The 27,555-nt window shown below is 44.8% G+C and overlaps 1 protein-coding gene across 1 annotated transcript; it reads left to right on the plus strand.

The window, feature by feature from the left end:
- The first annotated feature begins 5,287 nt into the window (after window positions 1–5,287).
- On the plus strand, window positions 5,288–26,575 carry LOC120928834 (vomeronasal type-2 receptor 26-like). Its single transcript, XM_040339888.1, has 4 exons — window positions 5,288–5,310; window positions 5,533–5,824; window positions 21,752–22,534; window positions 26,564–26,575. The coding sequence occupies exons 1-4, from the start codon at window positions 5,288–5,290 to the stop codon at window positions 26,573–26,575; spliced, it is 1,110 nt and encodes a 369-aa protein (XP_040195822.1).
- The last annotated feature ends 980 nt before the right edge of the window (window positions 26,576–27,555 follow it).

A 27,555-nucleotide genomic window follows, 5' to 3' on the forward strand; every position in this document is an offset into this window, starting at 1 on the left:
AAAAGTTTTAAATGACTTTTTCCCTTGTTCTAAACACAGGAAATATGTGCCACTTTACAGGAATACTATAGACACCCCTCAAGTATGAAATTTAAAAGAATATTTCACTTTTGTTTCACTTTAAGCATTATTAAAATCACTGCTCCCGAAAAAACATCAGTTTTTAAAACTTTTTTTGCATTGATACATGTCCCCCGAGGCAGGACCCGGGTCCCCAAACACTTTATAACAATAACTTGCATATTAACCTTTAAAATTAGCACTTTTGATTTTTCATGTTTGCGTCCCATAGACTTTTAAAGGGTGTTCCGCGGCTTTCGAATTTGCCGCAGACACCCCAAATTGTTCGCTATTCAGCGAACGGGCGAACAGCCAATGTTTGAGTCAAACTCATGTTTGGCCTGAACATAAAGCTCATCCCTAGCTCTAACCATAAGGATTCCACCTCCTACCTTGCTCCATTAGTGATGCTGTCCCTCACATTCACATCATTCTTGATGTACAGGCATACCCCCTCCCTGTTTTTTAGCCTTCCTTTCTCTGCGATATAGGGAATACCCCTGAATGGTTGCCAGCCAATCATGAGAGGTGTTGAAACCAAGTTTCTGAAATTCCCATAAAATTGAAATCCTCCTCGTACATCAGCAGCTTCAGTTCTCCCATCTTGTCAGCCAGTCTTATGGCATTAGTGTACAAGCCTTATAGTTTTGTCTGGTTGCATACTATCTCCTTGATTATAAGGCTGCAATTTGGATTTGTCAAGTTACTTACCTTGGGTTTAGGTACTATAGTCACCCAACCATTAATTCTTCCAATACTGCCCTCTCAATCTTGTTTAACGCTGACTATCTCTACATCTGGACCCTCGACTTGTCACCTAGTTTAAAAGCCCCTTTTTGGCCATCTTCTCTCCCAGCTGAGCTGCACCCTCCCCATTTAGGTGCAGTCCATCCCTGCTCAAGAGCCAGGAACCTCCTTTCTACACCAGCTCCTCAGCCACATGTTAAGTTCTGATATACAACATACTGTTCAGTGCTTTACGGTCTTTTTGACAGGTAGCCCTCTCTGTCCTTATAATAATTGTGTCCCCTACCACCAAAATCTGTCTTTGCTTTACCTTGGCTTTACCCCCACCCTCACTGGAGGAGTTTTTCCACTGGCAGCTAGGGATGTCACTCTGCTCCAGCAATGCTGGTCCCTGTTTTTTTCAACATCACACAACACCGCATATTTATTGGTATGTTTCAACCCAGGATCGACCTCCTTGACACTTTCCCCTCTACCCTTCCTGACTATCACCCATCTACTCTGCTTTAGTGCCTGCCCTTCATCTCTACCCACCTCTGTGCTGGCCCTTGTTGGGTACGATCCCAACTCTCCTTTAGTATGGAGTTGCTTCCCTAGATTCAGGACTCGGACTTCCAGATCAAGAAACGCATACATGCCACAATTATGAAAAACGGGGGGGAACTAATGCGCAAATCAACCTACCCAAGGGCAATTAAGCTAAAATAAATAAACCTAACCAGCAGCAGCCACGACAAATAGTGCTCACACACTGACAGCAGATATAATACAGGGGGGTGTAGTGGCGCTTGCAATGCATAAAAGTAATAATACACTAAATAACCGTGTAAAGTCTGATCTCACAAATAATCAGAAAAAAACTGTGAAAACAACCACAATGGCTGCATAAATGTGTTCCACTCCAGGTGTAAGGTAACCACCCAACATCAATGAATGAAAGTGGGGGGTGAGAAGAGTGAAGTAATAATGAAATTACCTATAATCAGGTAATCAATAAGTGCCAATAAAAGCAATAAAAATAAACCTGGTGAAACCCATAACATAATAACTAAATATATTGATCCGTAAATTCTGGCAAATAAATCACTAAAATTGCATACAAATCAAAAATTAATAAAATTGAAGTGTATATGCTCCAATAAATGAAAAAAATGTCCTTCAGGATAAAATGTCCACAAACATGCATAAGTGATTAATAGCCAATCAGTATCAGATGCCGTGAAAAAATGTGAAAAAAAATAAATAAAAATAATCATAATAATTATGAATAAAAATCCAAAAGTGTGTCCAGTGCACAGAACCGTGCAAAATAAAATAAAAATAAAATAAAAATAAAATGTAGATAGTCTTAAATATCAGAAAGAAACAACTCTGATCATAAGTGTGATAAGGTACATAAGTGCTCATAAACAGTCCATAGGCAATGCTTCAGTGCAAGAATGTATGACATGCACAAGTGATTAGAACCACCAAACGCCAGCCTTTCCTCAGTGTGGAGATGAGTGTAATCACCAGCCCCTTACCTTCAAAGGGCTTAAATAAAGCCTGTACAATGCTGTAATTTTGCGTGTCCAACCACCTCCCTGAAAGCCTCACAAGGTCCCAGCTTAGGTACTCAAATGGGGAACAAAAGAAGCCTCCGTGGTGTAATATCAAACGGATAAGTTTATTTAAAAAATATAGTAACACTCACAGACAACGAGCTGTTACAAACAGCATGCAAAACTTCAGCGTGTGTCCCCCGCTCTGCGGCCGCGAGCGGGATGACGTCACCAGCAGCCTCCAAGTCCTCACGCGTATCGTGACAGCCAAACGTCACTTAATCATAGGATGGAGGGCTGCTGGTACGGAGGTGACTTTTGTAGTGCCGTAGCGGCAGCAAGATAAGGCAAATAGCGGTAATATTCTCATTTAACAATAGCGCCGCTTTTACCTAATGGAAAACCAGTATTCCAATGCATAATAATAATAAAATTAAATATAAATAAATACATTAAAACCTTCGATCACAGTGCTCCCTCCAGTGGTGGTTAAGAAGTATTGCGGGATAAAATCCACCAATGGTAAGTAATAACACCACCCCCTGCTGATTCACTATGGGAAAGAAACCCCAAAGGGGAGGATGAATTCCTAGTAATTATTTAAAGTTGTGAATGAGCTGGGGTGGAACAAAAATTGACAACAAAGGGGAGGACACTTTCCTAATTACTTGTTTTAAAAGTGTACATAAGCTGGAATGGAATAAAATAATATAATAAATAGAACATCCCAGATGAGGAGAGGGAATAGATCAAGTGATCCAATCTAATTGGGAATACACAATGATGCTCAAAGGATGCAAGAAAGCTAACCATGTCGGTAATGAATCCTACATATATGACAAAACATCCGAATATAAGCAAACAGTAGAACCGCATAGATAAATATATCAGATATTAAATAGATAATTTATGATAAAAGCCACATCAATAAATCTAAAAAATATCTAAAAAATATATTAAAATGGCCATAAAAAGGGAGAGTGGATAAAAGACTAAAAATTGGATATAAAACAGTTAAGATCAAACTCAACGTTGTGCCCATTTGGCGTTAAAGTGCACAATTCGTGTATCCAACGGGATTCCGCCTGGCTGATCTTTTGCACTTTATTGTCTCCTCTCCAATGTGGTTTATATTTCTCTATGCCCCATACCATTAATGAGGAGGGGTCTCTATTATGGCAGCGGTCATAGTGACGCGACAAGCTATGTATTGGGAACCCATTTTTAATGTTTTGTGTATGCTCGCGTAGTCTTTTCCACAGTTTCCTTTTTGTCCTGCCAACATACTGGATTTTGCATGGGCATTCTAAAAGGTAGACAACACCTTCGGTCTCACAGGAAATAAACTCTTTAATTTTGTATTCTTTACCTGTGACGCTGGATTTAAAAGTTTCTTTTTTCTTTTTGCTCTCTTTGGTATGTTTGCATGTATAGCATCTTTTACATGGATAGTATCCTTTTTAATTAAAAAATTAGAAACTTTTTTTCTCCGGAGGGTCTAATACGTTCTTTGCAATCATATCCCTTAGAGTAGGGGCCCTCCTATACGTGAACATCGGTTTTTCTGGCAGTATCAATGACAAATGTCGGTCAGCTTTCACAATGTGCCAGTATTTCTTACAGATCGCTTCTATCTGCTTATGTTGCACACTGTAGTCCATTATTAGTGGTACTCTCCCAACAAAGGAGCTACTCCTCGTGGAGTCCTGAATAAGCGTACCTCTATCCAATGCAACAACGTCTTTTTTTTTTTTTCTCGATAAAGTCCTGTTTGTAGCCCTTTTCTACAAATCTCCTGCCGATAAAATCAGCCTGTTTCAGAAATACTTTGGTTTTTGTGCAATTTCTTCTCAAAAACTGACCCTGGTATGTTTTCAAGCCAGGGAGTGTGATGACAGCTATCCACAGGCAAGTAGCTGTTTCTGTCGACGGTTTTGAAATGTGTTTGCGTTACCAACTTCGTTCCTTCTTTGGCAATCTCCAAGTCCAAGAAAATTTATTTTTTCATCACTAATCTCCCAGGTCAATACAATATTTTTTTCATTTGAATTCAAGTAAAAACCAAAGTCAATAAGACTCTCCCTGTCTCCTGACCAAATAATTTAAATGTCATCAATAAAACGTCTGTATAAAAGTAGCTGCTGCGGTTTTCTATTATATAAAACATCTGCTTCCCACTCAGCCATGTATAAATTAGCCACACTTGGCGCATATTTAGCACCCATCGCTATACCGCAGATTTGCTTAAAATAGTCATTACCATACCAGAAGTAATTGTGGTCTGATTAAAGGAAACTTTCAGATTCCACTAGGATCCTCACCTGCAGACAACCGGGCATAAGTTGTGGGTAAGAGACCCTTGTTCTTATTAAGAAGGGGACAAGGTACTTTGGCAAAGCACCCCTCATGTTGATCACATGTTGCCTGGTATTCTTCTGGAGGGAGGGCCGTAGGCATGTCCTCTTCCTTCCCTGGTTAGCTCAGCCCTTCCTTCCCCCTCCAGCCAGGCTGCATGCCTGGAATAAGGGTCTGGTAGGTGATCTATTTTTTTTGTGTGGAGGCTCCCTTACAATCTTTACCAGAACCAAGAAGTCTGATATGTAAATCCTGGGGAACATTTTTTTTTTCTGTGAAGTAAAATCTATCCATTCCTCAAAGGTGTTCACTTTAAGAATAATAAAAAAAAAAGTTGCTCCTGGCGAATGGATTCTTTAAAACATTTTTTTTTGCATTGGTATATTTTTCCCAGGGCAGTGCCCACCCCCTTTTTTGACACCTCCTCACCAGTTAGCACAGAAAATTAACATCAGAAGCATTTATTTTAACTGCACTCCTGCTAAACTAAACCCAGTGCAGTTTGGCTCATCACTGCCTATCAGACCTATGCAGAGTATATCAAAACAGTTCACAAGTAGGTGTTCTGGATCTACAAAGGCCACATGATTGGTTTGAGCATCCAGTGGTGAGCCTTTAATTTACAGACCCGCTGTGTAAAATGTAGCATTACCTCAACAATGTTTATTTTATTTTATATATGTCCCAAGAATCATTGTTTAAAAGTATTTTCCTCTGTATTTAATGTTACACTGATTACATGTATGAATATTTAAAAACATTTTTTAAATATGTATAAAATTGTTATAATACTGTTTTTATTTTATTTTATTAAAAACAACTTTTGTAGCCCATCTTTCTGGTATTACCTGAACCTCCTAGATTTCATTTCTGCAATTGATAATATTAACCAGGATCCAGACATCTTACCTAATATCACTCTTGGCTTCCATCTATATGATTCATGGCTGGAACCCAGGAAGGCTGTACAGAGCATTCTACAGATCTTATCTGGACCAAATGGGACAGTTCCTAATTATTCCTGTAAAGGACAAGGCAAGCTGGTTGGTGTTATTGGAGATCAGTATTCATCCACTACAATCCCAATCGCCCAAATCCTTGGATTGTACAGATACACACAGGTGAGTATACTACTTGTTTATTTGTTATATAATTCTATGTCAACAGAGAGAACAATATACATGTTACAAAAACATGCCAGTCTGTATATATATATACACACATACATACAGACACACACACTATATATATATATATATATATATATATATATATATATATATATATATATATATACACACACACACACACAAAAACTTTAACAGTTAAAGTGCTTGTAAATGTAAAGTCAGTTAAACAAAAGAAAAAAAACACCTAGCACTATCACAAGGCTTTTGCCCTATTTTACATAGTTAAAATCCAATGCAATTACCTTTGTTTTAGGGCTTTTATCTATGGTCATGTGACTGCTTGGTCCCCTCTTCTCCTGTTGCTTGGAGGGCTAGGGGCAGAGACTGCGGAAGACCTTTGGGAGCAACTTACAATCACAATAGGATAGGAAGAGCTATTGTTAATCTTACACTTTTACCCAACCTCATTAGGCTCCCATTTGCCTACTTCAACAACATCACTGTTTGATGGGATGGGTAGGGTTATATGATTGATAGGGGCTCCTCCTGTCATCACTATCCAAAGAAGGGCAGAGGTCCTGCCCACCTCCAAGGCTGTTTAAAGAGATAAGTACCTAAGACACCGGGAGCAAGTACACAGGCGGTGGCAATGCAGGCCAGAGGTCCCAACCGCTACCCAAGTTGTTCAACGAAGAAGGTAAGCAGTAGATACCTAGAGAATGCTCATAAGTGGCGACAACACTGCAGGGGATAGAAAAGCCTGCAGACCTTTGCCACTGTCTTTAACCCCCCATTATTAAAAAGAGTAAAAGTTCTGTAGTCCCAACACATCTTGCATCCTAAAGGTGGAAAATATATACCTTCATGAACATAGTGCAATCATTCTATATGGACACTAAACATAATAGACTCAATGGCATTTACAGTTTTCCAAATGACTAAAATACTTATATCACCAATTCTCACCTCTTTGACTCTGTTCCATACCCCACTTGACAGTTCTTCAATGAGCAAATCTCACAATGCCGAAAGAAGGTTGTTGACTAAAGTACTGCCATGGGTGTGTGCCAGAGACTTGATAGTGCCTTGAACAGTTGTCCAGGTCTGCACAATGCTGCCAAACGCAGAGCAAAAAAAAGAAAAAAAAGAGGCTTCAACTTTAAGCAGAATGAATACAAAGTGTCACGCTGGTACTGTTATGAGCCCACAGGCGAGCAGGTGACACGGGATCCCAGGGCGAGGAATCTAAGTGCCAGCCGGTATTCTGCCAGGGACCCCCTCAAAAGGGTTTGGGCTTAGCTGCGTGCCAACCCCAGGTCACGACCCCTAGGTTCACCCTCGTGAGAAGAGTGCCAGAAGACGCAGAAGGATGGATGTAGCAAAAGGGAAGCCAGATAGTGAGCCAAGATTGGGGCAGGCAGCAGACAGCGTAATCAGGAGAACTGGCCGATTCGGTACACAAGGGATCAGTCCACGAGAAGTTGGGTGAGTAGGTTACAGGAGGGGTGCTCAGAAACAATTGTTGTTCAAGCAACCAGAAGCTGGTCTGAGTGGAATTTAAATAGAGAGGCATTTGAGGGGCTGGACAGGAAGTAGCAGGAAGGAAGGATATATTAAGCAACAGGTAAAGCCGGCGACACCCATAGATGCTGAGTGCAGCCAGAGCTGAACACAAGCTTGTGGAACAACAGCCGACCTACAGCAGTAAAGGTAAAACACAGATCAGCTCTGCAGCTGATCTGTGACAGTACTCCCCCACTTACGAGGTCCCCCTACACATCTGGGGGCTGGCTTGGAGGGAAATTTTTGATGGAATCTGGTCACCAAGCGTGGGGCTGAGACATCTGCAGCAGGAACCCAACACCTCTCCTCCGGGCCGTAACCCTTCCAATCAATGAGCTAGAGTAGCTTCCCTCCAGAGTATTTGGAGTCCAATATATCTTTAATCTCCCTACTGATCTGAGGTATCAGCCACGGGAGCGGGGCAAGAAGCAGGGCGAGAGAAGAGATTGAGGACCAGTGGCCTGAGCAGAGACATGAAAGCAACTGGATTGATCTCATGTAAAATCCGAAATGGACCAATGAAGCAAGGGGCAAGTTTCATTGAGGGCACCTGGAGTCGGATGTACTTGGTAGAAAGCCAGACTCTATCGCCAGGTAGGAACTTAGGGGCCAGACAACGATCTGCTGCCGTTTTATGCCTGGAAGCAGCCAGATGAAGATTCTTAGAGACTTCTGCCCAGATTGAGTTGAAGGTCCTTTGGGTTTCAGCTACTGCTGGTACAAGGGGAGAAATGGGAACAGGGAAGGGAACAGATGGAAGCTGCCTATAAACAGTGAAGGGAGATTTTCCAGAACTGGCTTTGGAGTGTTGAAGGCAAACTCTGCCCAGGGCAAAAGGTCCACCCAGTCATTTTGGTGGGCTGAGATGAAAGCACGAAGAAAACCTTTCCACATTTTGATTGACATGTTCCGTTTGCTCATTGGACTGGGGATGAAAGGCAGAAGAAAAATCCAATTTAATCCCAAAGGATTTGGCCAAGGCTCTCCAAAACCGAGCAGTAAATTGAGCTCCCCTGTCAGAGACAATATGTGAAGGCATCCCATGAAGACGAAAGATCTCCTTAATGAAGATTGTTGCAAGACTGGGAGCAGAAGGTAGGCCTGGGAGAAAGATCAAGTGACAAATTCTGGAGAACCAATCCACCACTACCCAGATGATTGTAGAACCTGTTGAGGGGGGCAGATCCGAGATAAAGTCCATGGAAATACAGCACCAAGGTATATTGTGAACTGGTAAGGGCAAAAGCAACCCAGCTGGTGCAGACGTGGAAGTCTTGGATAGTACACAAACCATACAAGCTTGAACATACTCTGACATCCTTACGAAGTGAGGGCCACCAGTAATGACTCAGAAGAAGGTCACAAGTACGAGGTATAACAGGATGTCCAGAAAACTTGGAGTCATGAGCCCAGGCAAGGAGTTTGTGACAAAGTGCAGGAACTACAAAAGTTTTAACTGGGGAGGCTGCACAGACTGGAGCTGAGTAGTGGCTAGACATTGGTGCGGGGGGATGATGGGACCAGGATCTAGGTGATTCTCAGAATCATTGACATCAAAGGACGTAGACAAGGCATCGGCACAAAGATTTTTGGCACCAGGACGAAAGGCAATGTTGAAGTTGAAGCGGGCAAAAAAAGAGAGCCCACTGGGTTCAAGCGTTTTGCGGATTGTAAATATTGCAGGTTTTTATGATAAGTATAGATGGTAATGCAATGGGGAGAACCCTCAAGTAGATGTCCTCATTCTTGAAGAGCTAGTTTAATAGCCAGTAGCTCACGGTCCCCCAATGGTATAGTTCTTTTCCGCATCAGAAAACTTCTTGGAAAAGAATCCGCAAGGCTGAGACTTGCCCTTCTGAGCTTGGAGTAGGACGGCACCGACTCCTATTGAAGAGGCATCAACTTCCATAGAAAAGGGTTTTGTAATGTCTGAACATAGGAGAATAGGGGCGGAGAGCAATGCTGCCTTGAGTTTGTGGAAAGCATCAGTGGCTTCAGGGGGGCAGAGATGAGAATTGACACCCTTGCGAGTGAGAGAAGTAATAGGGGCAACCAAGGTGGAGTAGTTATGAATGAATTGGCGATAGTAATTGGTGAAGCCCAAAAAGCGTTGGGTGACTTTAAGACCAGAGGGCTGGGGCCGCTTAGAGATGGCCCAAAGTTTGGCTAGGTCCATGAGGAGGCCCTGTGATGAGATTATGTAGCCCAGAAAATGAACTTGTGTGTATGTTCAAATAGGCACTTCTCCAATTTAGCATATAGACAATTGTCCCATAGACGCTTTCACATGGAGACGATGGGTGAGTAAGTCTGGTGAGAAAATAGGAATATCATCCAGATATACAACACATACATACAGAAGGTCGCGGAAGATCTCATTAACCAAAGTGCTAAAAAGTGTTTGGGGACCTGGGTCCTGCCCCAGGGGACATGTATCAATGCAAAAAAAAGTTTTAAAAACTGCAGTTTTTTCGGGAGCAGTGAATTTAATAATGCTTAAAGTGAAACAATAAAAGTGAAATATTCCTTTACATTTCGTACCTGGGCGGGGGGGGGGTGTAAAGTAAGCATGTACTTAGAACTGTCTCTGCACAAAGTGGCATTTCTGAAAGAAAAAAGTCACTTAAAACCGGACTCGCGGCTATAATGAATTGTCGGCTCCCGGCAATTCAGAGAAAATTCATTCATAAAAAAAAAGCGTGGGGGTCCCCCAAATTCAATTACCAGGCCCTTCAGGTCTGGTATGGATATTAAGGGGAACCCCGCCGTCAATTTAAAAAAAAATGACGTGGGGTACCCCCCAAATATCCATTCCAGACCCTTCAGGTCTGGTGTGGATTTTAAGGGGAACTCCACCCCAAATTAAAAAAAAAATGGCGTGGAGTTCCACCAAAAATCCACACCAGATCCCTTAGCCGAGCACGTTAACCAGGCCGGCCGCAGAAAAGAGGGCGGGACAGAGTGCACCCCCCCTCTCCTAAACCGTACCAGGCCACATGCCCTCAACATGGGGAGGATGTTCCCATGTTGATGGGGACAAGGGCCTCATCCCCACAACCCTGGCCGGTGGTTGTGGGGGTCTGCGGGCGGGGGGCTTATTAGAATCTGGAAGACCCCTTTAACAAAGGGGACCCTCAGATCCTGCCCCCCCCCTATGTGAATTGGTAATGGGGTACATTGTACCCCTACCATTTCACGAAGGAAGTGTAAATAGTTGTAAAAAACACACACACCGTAGAAAAAAGTCCTTTATTAATAAAAAAATAAATCCAGTGGTGGTAATCCACTCGGTCCCGGGTCCCTGCTCCAACGTTGTCGGTATCCAGCGACGGGTGATCTCCTCTCCGGTCCAGCGATGAGAAGATCATCCAGGATCCAGAGCACAGCATCGCCCGCCTCCTCTCTCCGCTGAACACAGCCCGGCGAATGACATGGCTGAAGCTGACATTTCTTTTATTGGTGAGGCGGGGCCACCCGTCACGTGACCCTGTCCCCCTCTGACACGTCACTGGGGAAGCCTGGCTTCCCCCTTGCGTCCCTTGGCATGCTGTTATTTAATTATTTTACATTTTTATTTAAAATTATAAACATAAATGACATCTGCTGAGAGAGACATGTAGACCATCCTTTGCTGAGTTCTTTCTGAAAATGCTGGTAAACTGGCTTTCCTGGCTAGCTAGAATCAGTGATCCAGCACAAGCAAAGTCAGGTTGATGTCACGTCTCCGGATTTGCATGTTTTTTTTCTGGTTATGCATAATTTAGCAGTAGGAAAGTCTGTCCCTTGCCAGCCGGCTGCAGACAGGGGTCAATTGACTTCACCCTCCCCTCTTCCACCCCCCTCCTTTTTTCTAGCACTCCCGTTTCTATCAACCCTACCCCTTGTCCTAAGCCTGAACACTTGCACTCTGACTAACCCACAAGTCTCTTCATGGTTCAAAATTATAATGGTGCAATGTGACAATTTTGGTTGGTATAATGTTATTCATAAAATGGTTCGTATTATTGATGTTACCTTTACAGGTTAGAACAGCAAGTATTATGACTTCCTCTAACAAATCTGGTTGGGAAACCACATAACCCGATAGTTATTTCTGACAGAATCATATGGAAGCTGTCTTCCATTTCTACATGTACCGTATATGTTGCTATACCTATTTTGATCTATATAAGACATAGACAACACGATTTATTTCATGTCTCTTACTATATTTTGGCTTTTTATTGCGTAATAATGTATCCCTCTGCTTTGTGTGAAATGTTTCAAATTTTGGGGCAGATTCACGTACCGCGGCGCATATTTCCGCCGGGCGTAGCGTATCTAAGATACACTACGCTGCCGTAACTTTTTTTTTTTTGAATCCTCAAAGAATTTGCGCCGTACACGGCAGTGTAGTGTATCTTTGGCGGCGTAAGGGCGCGGAATTCGAATGGATGTGATGGGGGCGTGCTTTATGTAAATACGTCGTGACCCGACGTAAACGACATGGGGGTATCCCAGTGCGCATGCTCGAAATTAAACCGGATGCTTACGGCGGTGATGTCATTCTACGCAAATCCCTATTCGCGAACGACTTATGCAAACGACATAAACAATTCAAAATCCGAGGCGGGAAGGACGGCCATACTTAACATTGAGTACACCACCATATAGCAGGGGTAACCATACGCCGGAAAATGCCGACGTAAAAAAATGCGCCGGCCGGACGTACGTTCGTGGATCGCCGTAACTAGCTAATTTGCATACTCAACGCGGAATTCGACGGAAACGCCACCCAGCGGCCGCCGAAAAAATGCACCTAAGATCCAACGGCGTACTAAGACATACGCCTGTCGGATCGATCCCAGATGCCGTCGTATCTTGTTTTGTGGATACAAAACAAAGATAGGACGTGGGAACTTTGAAATTATGCGGCGTATCATGGATAAGCAGGCGTAATTCTTTTGTGGATCTGCCCCTATGTCTTGTTACAACCAAAAACGTGAAAATATTTAATTGGGATTTTATGTGATGGACCAACACAAAGTAGCACATAATTGTGAAGTGAAAGGGAAATGATAAATGGTTTTCAATATTTTTTTTACAAATAAATATGTGAAAAGTGTGGGGGGCATTTGTATTCAGCCCCCCTGAGTGAATACTTTGTAGAACCCCTTTTCTCTGAAAATACAGCTGCAAGTCTTTTCGGGGATGTCTCTACAAGATTTGCACATCTAGAGAGGGAAATGTTTGCCCATTCTTCTTTGCAAAATTGCTCAAGCTCTGTCAGATTGGATGGAGAGCGTCTGTGAACAGCAATTTTTAAGTCTTTCCACAGATTTAGGTCTGGACTTTGACTGGGCCATTCTAGCATATGAATATGCTTTGATCTAAACCAATCCATTGTAGCTCTGGCTGTATGTTTAATGTCATTGTCCTTCTGTAAGATGAACCTTCGCACCCCAGTCTCATCTTTTTCAGACTCTAACAGGTTTTCTTCTAAGATTTTCCTGTATTTGGCTTCATCCATCTTCCCATCAACTCTGACCGGCATCCCTGTCCCTGCTGAAAAAAAAGCATCCCCACCACATGATGCTGCCACCACCATGTTTCACAGTGGGTTTGGTGTGTTCAGGGCGATGTTCAGTGTTAGTTTCCCCCCCCACACATATCGTTTTGCTTTTAGGCCAAAAAGTTCAATTTCGGGCTCATGTGACCAGAGCACCTTCTTCCACATGTTTGCCGTGTCCCTCACATGGCTTCTCGTAAACTGTGATTTAAATAAAAACCTCTTAGTATAAACAATAAAGAAATAGTAGTACCATCATCCTAAAAGTCATTTAGAATAGAATTAGGACTAGAGGGACCCCAAGGACCCAGGAGACCAAGAAAAAAAAAAGGGACAAGAGGACTATATCGGTACTGTGTAAAGAGTTAGACTCAAGGAGAAGAAAAAGCAAAAGATATGTATCAATTTATTCACATGATATCAAAAAGAGACAAACATGGTCATAAAATACATCAAAACATTAATATCAAGCAATAGACATATTGCGAGACCAACCATACAGGTCACCGAGCTAAGATGGTCCCCAGATAGAGGATCACAGTGAAGGGGGAGGTCAAGCAACACGGAATCTCAACTAGTTTCGCAACTGGGTTGCTTCGTTAGGAGAATTCTAAAAATGATACATAGTTGTTAGCATAAGGGGCTATATATACAGATGATGAACATACATAGGCCAATCAAATGTCAGCAAACAAATATTGGAGTATCAGCAATATATAAAAAGACATTACTTAGGGGAACAAACGCTGTGTGGCTTACCTATAAAGAGAGCACCAAATTGCTTGGAAGTCGCAGCTGACCGCGGAGAAAGCCTCCCACGGCGACCAAGGGGGACAACTGTGGAGGTGGACTTGTTTAACTGTGTAATATAGATATACCATAAGTTGAGACTAAATTATTATATAACAAGGTGAGAGTGGGGAAGTGTCACCGTGGTGGATTGCACAAAAATATTGTAACGTGGGTGGGGGAACCGTGGAACCCAGAAAGCAGGGAAAAGGGTAAAAAGAAAGGGAGGAAGGGGAAAGAAGAGAGGAGGGGAGGCAAGGGGTGGAAAGGGAAAGGAAAAAAAGGGGGGAGAGGAGGGGGGAAGAAAGAGCGAGGAAAAGAAAAGAGAAAAAGAAAAAGAAAAGGGTGGGGAAAGTGAAGGGAAGGGGGGGAAGGGGGAGAGAAAAAAGAGGGACTTGTTTAAGTGGGCAAGGTGGCAGAAAAGGGAAGGGGAGGGGAAAGGAAAAAAAAGGGGGGATGGGGGGAGGGAGGGGAATATGGGGGGAGGAAAGAAGGGGGGAGGGAGGGAATGAAAGGGGGAGGGGAAAAAAGGGGGAGGGTGTGGGAGTACGTGTGTGAATAAGTGTAAGGGGGAGGAGGGAAGGAGGGGAGGGGATAAAGGCGGAGGGGAGGGATATAGCAACAGGAAAGCAAAAGGGGAGCAAACAAGATCAGAAAAAGAGGGGGGGTTGTACCTGTGTAAAATTAGGAGCTAAAGTACGAGGGCCCTGTGATCCAATTGCAACGTGAAGATAGTGCAGCGAGTGGTTACACAGGCCGCACAGTGATACTGTGTGTACTAAATTCAGAAATGAAGTCTGATACGGTCTCACTTATAAGGAGCAACCTATGGAACAGAAACAGCCATAGTAAAGGACAAGTAAACAAGCTAATAGTGGATATAAGCCTGAAGCCTGCAAGGTAGCAGACTCAGGTGAGCGTTCCATAAAGAGGCAGTAAGATAGATCAAGTGGTGAGACTTACTTGTTGCTGGATAGAGCAACGCAGAGTCCTAGGGCCTGGTGTCCAACACATCTGCTACAGGGCTCAGCCTGCTAAAATGTCCCCAACAACATGACGTCATCACGAGGCACCATGGCGCTGACGCGTGACATCAGCGCGTTAGACCGCCCGCATGACGCGATCGCGGCGATACATTGCACACGCATGCGCACCATACACTTTGACTCAGTACTGGCCACGTCAGTGTAAGGGCAAGTGCGGCCGAGCCCCCAGCAGGGGCTAGGTCGGACCAGGGCGGGCACAAGGTCGCCGATTGGAGGGGGGGCCCACAGGGAGCCACCCACCAAACGAGGAGGAAATAGGAAGAAGCAACATAGCGCTGATACTATTGGTAGACATGTATATAAACAACAGAATTGTACAAAGTAAACATTGGTAATATATATAATACAGTTTAACCACTTAACTCCCGGACCATATTGCTGGTCAAAGACCAGAGCAAAACCAGAAAATCCAAACGTGCAGCCCACACCTCCTGTGATCCTAGCAGCTTACCTTATAGCTATTGTATATAGCCAACAAACAGGGGAAGACTGCAGACTCCTAACAGATGTTTGTCCTCCCAAGGGGTGGGGTGGTAGGTCTTGTAAGCCCCAATAGCAGATGGTGCATGTGGGAGACACAACAAAAGGCAATATTGCGTAATCCTATCACTTCTAGGAAACTTCCACTAAGGTGTATAGGTATGCACTTACACAGAGTACAAGAAAAGGGTGCCTATCTCCACGAGCAGCGAGCTCGTCAATATCCTGATTCTTCTCTTGCCTTCTCTTGCCTTTTTGTTTTATTACACTTAGCTAAATTGGCAGTGTTTTTTCCTTCACAGCGCAGACTTTATTACTTCTTCCATTTACTTTATTTGTCTACTAGGATAGACCCTTTTTCTGTTTGCTGCAGTGTACCAATTCACATACCATCTCCTGCCCCATTTGCCCTTCACTAACACCTCCCCCCCCCCTCTTTTCTTCCCACTCACTTATCCATTACAGTGCAGGAGTTCTACTTATTACTTTTTCCCAAACAAAATTGGCGTCCTTTTTTCCCCACAAATAGAGCTTTCTTTTGGTGGTATTTGATCACCTCTGCAGTTTTTGCACTGTAAACAAAAATAGAACGACAATTTGAAAAAAAAAATATATTTTTTACTTTTTGCTATAATAAATTTCCCCCAAAAATATATAAAAACATTTTTTTTTCCTCAGTTTAGGACGATACGTATTCTTCTACATATTTTTCGTAAAACAAAATGGCAATAAGCGTTTATTGATTGGTTTGCGCAAAAGTTATAGCGTTTACAAAATAGGGGGTATTTTTATGGCATTTTTATTAATATTTTTTTTTTACTAGTAATGGCGGCGATCAGGGATATTTTTTCGGTACTGCGACATTATGGCGGACACTTCGGACACTTTTGACACATTTTTGGAACCATTGGCATTTTTATAGCGATCAGTGCTATAAAAATGCATTGGGTTACTATAAAATGCCACTGGCAGGGAAGGGGTTAACACTAGGGGGCGGGGAAGAGGTTAAGTATGTTCCCTGGGTGTGTTCTAACTGTAGGGGGGGTGGCCTCACTAGGGGAAATGACTGATCTTCTGTTCATACATTGTATGAACAGAAGATTAGCATTTCTCTTCCTGACAGGACCGGGAGCTGTGTGTTTACACACACACAGCTCCCGGTCCCCGCTCTGTAACGAGCAATCGCGGGTGCCCAGCGGCGATCACGCCTGCCGGACACACACACAGGGGTCGGGGGCGAGCACGCGCCCCTAGTGGCCTGCGCGAGAGCCGACGTTATATTACGTGCTCTCGCACAGGGGAGCCGACCTGCCGCCGTAAAACGATGGCGGCTGGTCGGCAAGTGGTTAAATGGGTATATGAGTACCCTACATAGAAATTAATTAGTACAGGGCATTTAACATGAAAAGGCCCATAATAATGGGCAGGCAGCAATTCTTAAAAAGACATGGATGTAAATATCAATAAACAGTACAAAAGAGACGGAGAGCTGGAATATGAGCATTAACCAGAAGGAACAATCATAAAGGAAAGTGGGGGGAAGGGGAGCATAGAGAGAGCCAGAGAAGTAAGGCTAGTAAATAATGTAAGAATGTAGTTAATTCTGTAGAACCAGATTCTTTAATTACAGAAATGATTTAAACAAATTAACCTTGTTAACCTCGTAAACTGCAAACGGGACTTCTTAAGGCTTTCAACAATGTCTTTCTTCTTGCCACTCTTCCATAAAGGTCAGATTTGTGGAGAACACCACTAAGGCCTCGTACACACGGCCGAGGAACTCGACGTGCCAAACACATCGAGTTCCTCGGCCAGTTCAGCCCTGAAGCCGCCGAGGAGCTTGGCGGGCCGAGAGCTCCCATAGAACAACGAGAAAATAGAGAACATGTTCTCTATTTTCTCGACGAGTTCCTCGAGGGCCAAAAGTGTACACACGACAGAGTTTCTCGGCAGAATCCGGCTCTGACCGAGTTTCTCGCCGAATTCTGCCGAGAAACTCTGCCGTGTGTACGGGGCCTAATAGTTGTCCTGAGGACAGATTCTCCCCCCTGAGCTGTGGATATCTGCAGCTCCTCCAGAGTTACCATGGGCCTCTTGGCTGCTTCTCTGATGAATGCTCTCCTTGCCCGGCCTGGTCAGTTTAGGTGGACCGCCATGTCTTGTAGGTTTGCAGTTGTGCCATACTCTTTGTATTTTCGGATGATAGATTGAACAGAGCTCTGTGAGATGTTCAAAGCTTGGGATATTTTTTTTTTATAACCTAACCCTGCTTTATACTTCTCCACAACTTTATCTATGACTTGTCTGGTGTGTTCCTTGGCCTTCATGCTGTTTGTTAACTAAGGTTCTCTAACACTCCTCTGAGGGTTTCACAGAACAGCTGTATTTATACTGAGATTAAATTACACACAGGAGGACACCATTTACTAATTAGGTGACTTCTGAAGGCAATTGGTTCCACTATATTTTAGTTAGGGGTATCAGAGTAAAAGGGACTGAATACAAATGCATACCACACTTTTCACATATTTGTAAAAAAAAAAAAATTGAAAAAACATTTATAATTTTTCTTCCACTTCACAATTATGTGCCACTTTGTGTTGGTCTATCACATAAAATCCCAATAAAATATATTTATTTATGTTTTTGGTTGTAATATGACAAAATGTGGAAAATTCCAAAGGGTATGGATACTGTAATATTGGGGGTGTTTAGCTCAAGTGGGATATGCGATTTTAAGCGATTCGCGCCAGTCCGGAACTATGTTTAAGGGCTTGTTGGCCCACTTTTATTGAAAAGGCAAAAATAAACAAAATCCAAACATAGGTTTCCCACACAGGGGGTTTTCACTGTCCACACAGAACGGTACCTTCAGCCTCCTGGCTTATACGTGCCAAAGAAAATACCAAGCCATCTGGCTCTTGTCAGCAGTAGCACAACTGCTCAGGCTCCAGCATGGAGCTCTCCTGACTCCTGTCAGCAACCTTAGACTCAGGTCTCTTGGGTTTCACAGTGCAGCCTGCACTCTCCAGCTTCTCTAGCCACTTCACAGTGCACACCTGCACTCTCTGAGTTCTCCCTTCCAAGCCTGGACTCCTCGGGAGGGTGGAGCCCAGAATGCTGGTCCTGAGTCTGCTATAAGGCCCACACACACCTGCACAATCAGTGTGCTGATCGGCTCTAAAGCCTGAACCCAGGACTGGGGATTTTATTAACAATTGAGGAAACTTGAATGCCAGTTTCCTCTGTAAACTGCAAGCTCCCTGGAGCCCCTCAACCAGTTCAGTTGAAAACTCTGGGTCACCACACCCCTGGGGTACCACACTACTACAATACTTTAAGGCACTGTATGTGACACAACAGGGAATGTAATGCAGGTGTATTGTCACAGTTTGCTGCCTATCCTAGAATGCTCCGGAAGTCACGTGTCGGCCAACTGCGCATGCGCGATGCATTCCAAACGCAAATGCGAAGCGTTCCAATGGATTCACGACAGTACACACCAGTGAAACCTCGGTCGGCATCCAGGCTCTTTTCTTTAACATCCCAGTGGATTGGAGGATGTTAAAAAAAGAGCCAGGAGGCCGAGCGAGCCGCGAGGACGTGAGGCCGACTGGCCACTTTCCTCTAAATCCACGTCGCCCTGAATGCCGGGTTCGCTGGTGTGTACTGTCGAAAATCCATTGGAACGCATCGCACTTGCGTTTGGAACGCATCGCGCATGCGCAGTTGGCCGCCACGTGACTTCCGCAGCATTCTACGATAGGCAGCAAACTGTGACACTACACAGGCAGACCACTGTTTCAATGCAGAGAGCAAGGGTCATTCTGCGCAGCATGCTGGCAGGGGACAGGCTTTTATACTAATGCCGATCACACACAATCATTTTTCGGCATGAAAAAAACGTTGTTTTTAAAAAATGTCATATAAAATGATCGTGTGTGGGCTTCACATCATTTTTCGGGTTCTGAAAAACGTCAAAAGAAAAAATTCGAGCATGCTGAATTTTTTAACGACGTTTTAAACAATATCGTTTTTCGGGTTGTAAAAAATTATCGTGTGTAGGCTAAAACGACGTTAAAAACCTGCACATGCTCAGAAGCAAGTTATGAGATGGGAGCGCTCGTTCTGGTAAAACTACCATTCATAATGGAGTAAGCACATTCATCACGCTGTAACACACAGAAAAGCGCGAATCGTCTTTTACGCCAATGGGTGGTATCATCCGCATGGAACTTCCCCTTTTTTAGTGCCGTCGTATGTGTTGTACGTCACTGCGCTTTGCTAGAGCATTTTTTTTAAATGATAGTGTGTGGGCAACGTCGTTTTAATGATGAAGTTGGAAAAACTTTGGGCTAGATTCAGGTAGAATTAGGCGGGCATAGCATATCCCAGATACACTACGCCGCCGTAAGTTTGAGCAGCAAGTCCTGTATTCACAAAGAACTTGCGCTGAAACTTACGGCGGCGCAGTGTAACTGGGCCGGCGTAAGCCCGCCTAATTCAAAATAGGCTGGTTAGGGGCGTGTTCTATGTAAAATACTAGTGACCCCACGTATTTGAAGTTTTTAATGAACGTGGACCTATGCCAGTGTGCATGCTCCAAATGACGTCGGCAAATCGTCATGCTTTCGACGTGAACCTAAATTACGGCCAGCCCCATTCACGAACGAGTTACGCAAACGACGTAAAATTTTCAAATTTCGACGCGGGAACGACGGCCATACTTAAAGCGGTTGTAAACCTTTATTTTTGACTTTTACCTACAGGTAAGCCTATAACAAGGCTTACCTGTAGGTATAAAGAATATCTCCTAAACCTGTACGGTTTAGGAGATATTCCCCTCGCAATGCGGGCGGCGCATGCGCAGGGGGGAATCCACGGCGAAAGATCCGGCAGCCGCCGGACCTTGCCGATTTTAAATCTCCCGCGCGCACGCGCGGGAGTGACGTCATCGCCGCTCCAGCCAATCACAGCGCTGGAGCGGCGATACCCGGAAGACACGCCGGAGCAAGTTGACATCTCGCTCGGCGTGAACCAGGTAAGTGTTGTTCACCTCGTTTTGAGGTAAGTATTTCATAATCAGCTTTTATGCGGTGCATACTAGCTGATTATGCATTTTGCCTTGCAGGTAAAAAAAAAAATTATATATGCGGTTTACAACCGCTTTAACATTGGCTGCGCCATGTATTTGGTGGTTTATCTTTACGCCTGAAAACCCCTTACGTAAACGGTGTATCTTTACTGCGACGGCCGGGCGTACGTTTGTGAATCGGCGTATCTAGCTGATTTACATATTCTAGGCGTAAATCAGCGTACACGCCCCTAGCGGACAGCGTAAATATGCAGTTAGGATACGACGGCGTAGGAGACTTACGCCGGTCGTATCTTAGCAACATTTAAGCGTATCTCAGTTTGAGCATACGCTTAAAGTTGCGACAGTGGGGATTCGGACTTACGACGACGTATCTACTGATACGCCCGTCGTAAGTCTATGTGAATCTACCCCTTTGTTTTTTTCTACATGCCGAAAAACATCGGTTTTTTTTCATGACGAAAAATGATCGTGTGTACGCGGCATCAGACTCTGGGTGCATTTTACTGTATATAGAAAAAAACTAAGGGCCATATTCTGAGTAAAGTTACGATGGAGTAACTCAGGATACTCCATCGTAACTCCCTTTTTTGACCCGTGTATCTATGCTCCTGATTCTCAGAATCAGTTTTGCATAGATACACTTAAGATCCGCCATCTGTAAGTCACTTACACTGGCGGATCTTAAATGCAATGACGCCGGCCGCCGCTAGATGGCATTTAAGTGAAGGAGTCATTTGCGTATGCAAATGATCCTTCTACGCCGATTCACGAACGAGTTTGCGTCGCGTAACCGTCGCTAACGTCGTTTGCGTAAGCGGAAACTTACCCCTGCTATATGAGGGGTAAGTTTCCGCAAGTCTCGCGTAGGCCATGTTACGGATGGCGTCGGGTCCCCGTCGTGTTTTTTCGTCGGATACGTCGTTTACGTAAGTCGTTCTTGAATACGACTTTACGTCAATGACGCACACGTCGGCGTCATTGACGTTTTCCGCCGAGAACTGGAGCATGCGCACTGGGCTTTTTGCAGCCCGGCGCATGCCCAGTTCTTTTGTATTGGGGGCGCGCTTCATTTGAATAGAAGCCGCCCCCTTGGAGATCCGCCAGGCTACGCCGGGACACTTACACTCCGCTGTCCCAACTTATGGAGCAAGTGGTTGGGGAATACAACACCTGCTCCAGTAAGTTGGGACAGCGGAGTGTAAGTGCCCTAAGCGAAGCTGGCGGATATTTACTCAGAATATGGCCCTAACTTTGAACATTTGTGTTTTAATGCACCTGGAATTTATTCAGTTGTATTTTAAAATACGTGTACAGTGAAGTGTTCAGTGATAATTTCAATGGCACCTGGATATGAATGTAATCTGAAACATTATAGTTATTCCTCCTCTTTTCAGATCAGCTATGGAGCAACTGATGACTCGTTAAGTGACAGACGCCTTTACCCGCATGTATTCAGGACCGTTCAGAATGATTATGTCCATTATTTAGCAATTACCAAACTAGTGAAATACTTTGGCTGGAATTGGGTTGGAATACTTTTTTCAGACAATGATACCGGAGAGAATGAACTGCAAATTCTGAAGAGACTTTTGGCTTCCCAGGAGATTTGTGTGGCTTTTGAAAGAAGAATCACAGTGAGTTCTGCTACAATGGATCAGTGGAGAGACACACTTAGTAAAGTACGATGTAAAGTTTTAATACTTTGTGGTTCCTCCACAAGCTATGCAGTAGATTACCTTTATGAATTCTCTCAGTTCAATAGAAACAATATTCTTATCCTTCCCCCAGGCTGGACTTCTGGTGAAATGAAGATAATAACTCCTCTCATAAGTTTTATAACAAGTTTGTCTTTACAGTTTTTTGATCCACAAATTCTTAGAGATGAAAGTCTGTTTGATGACAATCTATTGTCAAGACATTCACAAACTAAGCAGCTTATTGATGATCTGATCGTTACATTTTACAATATAACCTCAACTGAAAATGGAAAAAATATTAATTTCCACAATGATACTTTTTTTAGAACGAGTTTCTTAAGTATTTTTTTTCCAAAACTTGATATACATATGTTTTGCCTAGAATCTGTACGAGTGTATATTGCAGTAGAAGCTATGGCTGAAACTATAAACCTTTTCAACAAGTTTAATCGCAGTCTTAATATTAACAGATTTAAGCAGGTAAAACAGTATAGTGCAAAAGTTTGACAATTATTTTAGAAGACTTTTTGTATATAAACATAAGGGCCCAGATTCACGTAGCACTTACGCCGACGTATCTCGAGATACGCTGCGTAAGTGCACATAGGCGCCGTCGTATCTATGCGCCTGACTTTGAAAGCAAGATACGCCTGTAAATAGTCTTCATCCGACCGGCGTAAGTTTCCTACACCGTCGTATCGTGGGCGCATATTTACGCTGGCCGCAAGGGGCGCTCCCTTTGATTTACGATTTGAATATGCAAATGAGTGAGATACGCCGATTCACGAACATACTTGCGCCCGGCGCATTAATATACGCGATTTACGTAAGTCGTACGTCTGGCGTAAAGTTACGACTCATAAAGCAGGTGTAAGTCATGTTAAGGTATAGACCAGGGAACAGCCGTCGTATTTTACGTCGTTTACGTAGTAGTACGTGAATAGGGCTGGGCGTAGGTTACGTTCACGTCGTAGGCAGTGATTCGACGTATCTTAGGGAGTATTTCCGATGTGATTCTGAGCATGCGCACTGGGATGAGTTCACAGGATGGCGCATGCGCCGTTCGTTCGGCCCATCATTTGCATGGGGTCACGATTCATTTAAATGGATCATGCCCACTTCCACCTACTTTGAATTAGGCCGGCTTACGCCTACGAATTTACCTTATGCCGGTGCAACGTTGGGAGCATTTGCTTTGAGAATACTGTGCTCGCCGCTCTGCGATATGTCGGCGTAGCGTATATTCGATACGCTACGCCGGCATAACTATGCGCCGCTCTACGTGAATCCGGGCCAAGGTTTTTTTAAGAGTACTTTGATCAAATGTTTTAGACTTTATTATAATTAATTATTCTACATGATTTACATAGGGCCAACTGTTTGCACAGTGCTTTACAAAATACAGGGAAACAGTAAAGTTACATTATAATTCAATGCAGAGGGCCTTACTCATGGGAGCTCACAATCTAAAAGCCTGAATGTGGACAGAGCCTGAAGGTTGACAAATTGCCTGAAGGTGGACAGAGAAGGAGATTGTCAAAAAGAGTGTCTTAGGCTGGCCATACACGGTTCAAATCTCAGGTAGGTTCAACAGGAATTGGCCGAGATTCAAACCATTAAAGGGCAGGCTGAATGTACCAAATTGATCAACTTCAGTACAACCAGCCTGCTGGATTTGCTTCCGATTATCGCAAGCGCCTGCTTATAGGTGCTAGTGATAATCTCTGTCTTCTCCTGGCGGGGACGGCTTCCCAAGTCTTCACCTGCCCCCCCACCGGGAGAAGACAATTGCTTGACAGGAGGGATTGCCCTGTGGTTGCAGATTTTTTTTTTAAATTTAAGTTTCAAAGGATTAGAGAGGTTTCAAAGGAGTCCTGGAGGCAAGCATAGGAGAAGGTGCTGGGGGAATTAGAGAACAGCAGGTCTTGTGGGAGTGGAGAGGATGTTTGAATGATATTTTGAGATTATGTTGGTCATGTAGATCCTCAGGGCAGGGCTAGTAGTTTGAAGTAGTTGTTAGTAGTTTGAATTTTATGTGTTGGGTGAGCGCAAGCCAGTGGAGGATTTGCCTCAGAGGGCTGGGGGTTAATGAGCTGTTAGTAAGGTGGATGAGTCTATCATCAGCACTATAGATGGGGTAACCTGTGTAGAGGTAAGCCTATGAGGGGGAAGTTCCTATCATCACGGTGAGGGATAACAAGAGAGCGAATTGGTATGTTGGCAAAATAAATGAGTTTTTATATCAACAACCTAAAATTTCCTTTTGAGTAGGAATGGGTCAACAGTTTGGCCCGAGCATGAGATTGGGCTGAATACTGTCTGTTCGCTCATTCACGAACACTCAAATTATCAGGACATTCAACCTTTTGTTCGGCCTACCAAATTACCACAATCCACTGCGCCACTTCACAGTGCACTGGAAGCCCTGATTGGCTGAAACAATAAAAGCTTTGCCCAATCAGGGCACAAAGCACTGTCAGAGCCATAATTGGAGAAAGAAATTATGACTCTATCCAATCATGGCTCATTGCCCTTAGTCACACTCCTAATAGCAGCCATTTGCAGTGTGATATTGGCATGGAGAGAGATATAATAGGGCTCTGTTTAGCATTTCTAGAGAGGTTGGGCCAGATCCACAAAAGAGATACGATGGAGTAACTGCTGTTACTCCATCGTATCCCTTGTCCTAACTTTGGAACTGATCCACAGAAGCAGTTTTCCAAAGTTAGGCAGAAGATCCGGCATGTGTAATTGAATTACACTGCCGAATCTTAGGATGCAGTACCGCATCCGCCGCTGGGGGCATTTTGAGTCGAAATGCCGCTTCTAGTATGCAAATTAGCACTTAAGGCGATCCACAAAGCTTTTCAGCTTCGTTTTTTCGCCGTAAGTTTTAGTTTGCAAGTGTAAAACTAGGGCTGGTGTTACAAAGTGTAAACTAGTAACACCATGTAAAAGCCCATTCAAGCGACGGCATTTGGTATGCATTCCCGAGGGAGAACTCCACGGCAATTTGTAAAAACAAAACCGGCATGGGTTCCCCCCCAGGAGCATACCAGGCCCTTAGGTCTGGTATGGGTTGTAAGGAGACCCCCCTACGCCGAAAAATCAACGTAGGGGGTCCCCCTACAATCCATACCAGACCCGTATCCAAAGCACGCTACCCGGCCGGTCAGGAAAGGAGTGGGGACGAGCAAGCGCCCTCCCCTCCTGAGCCGTGCCAGGCCGCATGCCCTCAACATGGGGGGGTTGGGTGCTCTGGGGCAGGGGGGCGCACTGCGGGCCCCCCCACCCCAGAGCACCCTGTCCCCATGTTGATGAGGACAGGACCTCTTCCCGACAACCCTTGCCATTGGTTGTCGGGGTCTGCGGGCGGGGGCTTATCGGAATCTGGGAGTCCCCTCAAATAAGGGGGCCCCCAGGTACCGGCCCCCCACCCTAAGTGAATGGATATGGGGTACATCGTACCCCTATCCATTCACCTGTAGGCAAAAAGTAAAAGTTATTAAACACACAACACAAGGGTTTTTAAAATAATGTATTATTCTGCTCCGGAGGCCCCCCTGTCTTCTTTATTAGCTCTAATACCAGGGGGGGCTTCTTCTTCCGCTCTCCGGGGGTCTTCTCCGCTCTCCGGGGGGGGCTTCTTCTTCCGCTCTCCGGGGGGGGCTTCTCCGCTCTCCGGGGGTCTTCTTCTCTCTTCGCCGCTCTCCGCTGTTGACTCGGCGAACCCCGGTTCTTCTGCAGATGTCCGGTGCCTTCTTCTTCAGCGCTGGCTGCCTGCTATCTTCGTGTGTTAGCTCAATTAGTAACAGGCAGCCATCGCGGTCTTCTGTGACGTCAGGTTCTTCTCTTCTGTTCTTCTCCCCTCTTCCGATGTTGACTCGTCGCCTCTTGTCACTGTAATGATGGAAGCGCGCCTTGCATCCCATTTATATAGGCCTCACCGTCCCATCATGCTCCGGCAGGTACCCACGTGGTGGGTGCCTACCCACGTGCACCCACCACGTGGGTACCTACCGGAGCATGATGGGACGGTGAGGCCTATATAAATGGGATGATGATGGGACGATGAGGCCTATATACAGTGACAAGAGGCGACGAGTCAACATCGGAAGAGGGGAGAAGAACAGAAGAGAAGAACCTGACGTCACAGAAGACCGCGATGGCTGCCTGTTACTAATTGAGCTAACACACGAAGATAGCAGGCAGCCAGCGCTGAAGAAGAAGGCACCGGACATCTGCAGAAGAACCGGGGTTCGCCGAGTCAACAGCGGAGAGCGGCGAAGAGAGAAGAAGACCCCCGGAGAGCGGAGAAGCCCCCCCCCCGGAGAGCGGAAGAAGAAGCCCCCCCGGAGAGCGGAGAAGACCCCCGGAGAGCGGAAGAAGAAGCCCCCCCCTGGTATTAGAGCTAATAAAGAAGACAGGGGGGGCCTCCGGAGCAGAATAATACATTAATTTAAAAACCCTTGTGTTGTGTGTTTAATAACTTTGACTTTTTGTCTACAGGTGAATGGATAGGGGTACGATGTACCCCATATCCATTCACTTAGGGTGGGGGGCCGGTATCTGGGGGCCCCCTTATTTGAGGGGACTCCCAGATTCCGATAAGCCCCCGCCCGCAGACCCCGACAACCAACGGCAAGGGTTGTCGGGAAGAGGTCCTGTCCTCATCAACATGGGGACAGGGTGCTCTGGGGTGGGGGGGCCCGCAGTGCGCCCCCCTGCCCCAGAGCACCCAACCCCCCCATGTTGAGGGCATGCGGCCTGGCACGGCTCAGGAGGGGGGGGGCGCTCGCTCGTCCCCACTCCTTTCCTGACCGGCCGGGTAGCGTGCTTTGGATACGGGTCTGGTATGGATTGTAGGGGGACCCCCTACGTAGATTTTTCGGCGTAGGGGGGTCTCCTTACAACCCATACCAGACCTAAGGGCCTGGTATGCTCCTGGGGGGTGAACCCATGCCGGTTTTTTCTTTGAAAATTGGCATGGAGTTCTCCCTCAGGAATGCATGCCGAGCGACGCTGTCAATTTTTTTTTTTTTCCGACGCAACTTTTTTAAGCCGGCGCGATCCACAAAACTCGGCGTAACGTAACTTTGCGCATGCGCAGTACGGCCGGCGCGGGAGCGCGCCTCATTTAAATGGGACTCGCCCCATTTGAATAGGAACGCCTTGCGCCGGCGGAATTTTAGTTACACGGCCTGAAATTTCTAGGTAAGTGCTTTGTGGATCGGGCACTTAGGTAGAAATTTTAAGGCAGTGTAACTTAAATGGGATTTTTTAAGTTACGCCAGGTTTTTGTGGATCTGGCCCTTAGTGTGCTATTTTAATTCTATTGTCAGTGTAGAATATCAGTTTAGTGTGAATCTAGTGATAGTTCAGTCAGTGAGTGTAGTGACCATTAATTTTGACATTTGTGTCAGTTTATTTAGACTGGGCAGGTTTACTACAGTATAGTTTAGTGCCTTACTGTGCGTTTAACCCAGTATTGTTTCAGTGTG

This window comes from Rana temporaria, chromosome 1 (genome assembly GCF_905171775.1).
Source record: "Rana temporaria chromosome 1, aRanTem1.1, whole genome shotgun sequence".
Lineage (NCBI taxonomy): Eukaryota > Metazoa > Chordata > Amphibia > Anura > Ranidae > Rana > Rana temporaria.